Source organism: Cryptomeria japonica, chromosome 3 (genome assembly GCF_030272615.1).
Source record: "Cryptomeria japonica chromosome 3, Sugi_1.0, whole genome shotgun sequence".
Taxonomy (NCBI): domain Eukaryota; kingdom Viridiplantae; phylum Streptophyta; class Pinopsida; order Cupressales; family Cupressaceae; genus Cryptomeria; species Cryptomeria japonica.
Window position 1 is genome coordinate 402,491,839 of NC_081407.1, and position 1,061 is coordinate 402,492,899.

Sequence of the window (1,061 nt, forward strand, 5' to 3'; positions counted from 1 at the left end):
CATATAACCACATGAGGCAGGTGCATTCTGCGAGAATAATCAGATAACAATATTCACATGCTGAAGATGCTGCTGCTGCATGCTGTCAGTGTTCTTCATAGTAGTGACCACATAGGTATAATCATGCCGATGGTGTTCTCAGTAATAAATCCCAAAAAGCCCCAGTTCAAGTTTGAGAGCATCACAGTGGAGCCACTGCCAGGCAGCACCTCCACTATGGCCAGCATGGAGGTCTTCCCCTCCGTCAACATTGCCATGGTATTCACTGCCATGAACCCTAATAATGTGGGGATTAGGTACAGCCCCTCCAAGTTCAATGTCATGTATAAGGGAATGCCAATTGGGGTTGCTGCTATACCCACCTTTTATAAGCCCTCAAGCAGCTCTACGGCTGTGCAGACACAGTTGACTCATCAACAGGAACAATATTTTGCAAGCTGCTGCACTTGATTTGCTCAGAGATGCAACAGTCTCCAAGCTTGGGATTTTTGAGGGGGTTTTCAGCAATAAAATCATTGATTTTGTAGAAAACCTTTGTGAGACATGGACCAGCTCTGATACCATGTGAAATTTTGCCAAGATCAAGAGGCAATGGAAAGCACAAATAAGAGAGACAAAATATATGATAGAAATAAACTGTATTCTATCAAGATGAAAATATTGATCAACTGGATCATCAATCGATTGTAGCATACAATGAATATGAGCCTCCTTATATAGGCAAGGCTATATGGATATGTGAGCACACAAACACGACATGTGGCTCAATAAGAAACAAGGGTAGGTAGGAAATAGGTGTGGGTAGGTAGGAGAAACAATATAATATTCCACATGAGGTGGATCACCCACTGAATGTGGAGTGTAACAACAAGATCACACCATAAAAGGTGGAAATTCTCCTACACACACTATCCCAATGTGGCACAAACACCCAAGTGTCTCATACCCAAACTACTATGAAATGCATTTCCTAAGTAAACTTAAGTAAAGTGTAATAATATCCATGATGAATAATTATTTACACCAACAACCTTGCCCAAAAATTAACTTGCAAGTTAATC

General features: G+C 41.0%; 1 protein-coding gene across 1 annotated transcript; it reads left to right on the forward strand.

Annotated features, from left to right (window-relative positions):
• Positions 1 to 123: 123 nt before the first annotated feature.
• LOC131874217 (uncharacterized) lies at positions 124 to 450 on the forward strand. Its single transcript, XM_059217487.1, has one exon. The coding sequence runs from the start codon at positions 124 to 126 to the stop codon at positions 448 to 450; it is 327 nt and encodes a 108-aa protein (XP_059073470.1).
• The last annotated feature ends 611 nt before the right edge of the window (positions 451 to 1,061 follow it).

What these genes read in the sequence shown, in the direction of transcription:
- LOC131874217 (XM_059217487.1), top strand. Translation starts at nt 124, where the DNA reads ATGCCGATGGTGTTCTCAGTAATAAATCCCAAAAAGCCCCAGTTCAAG.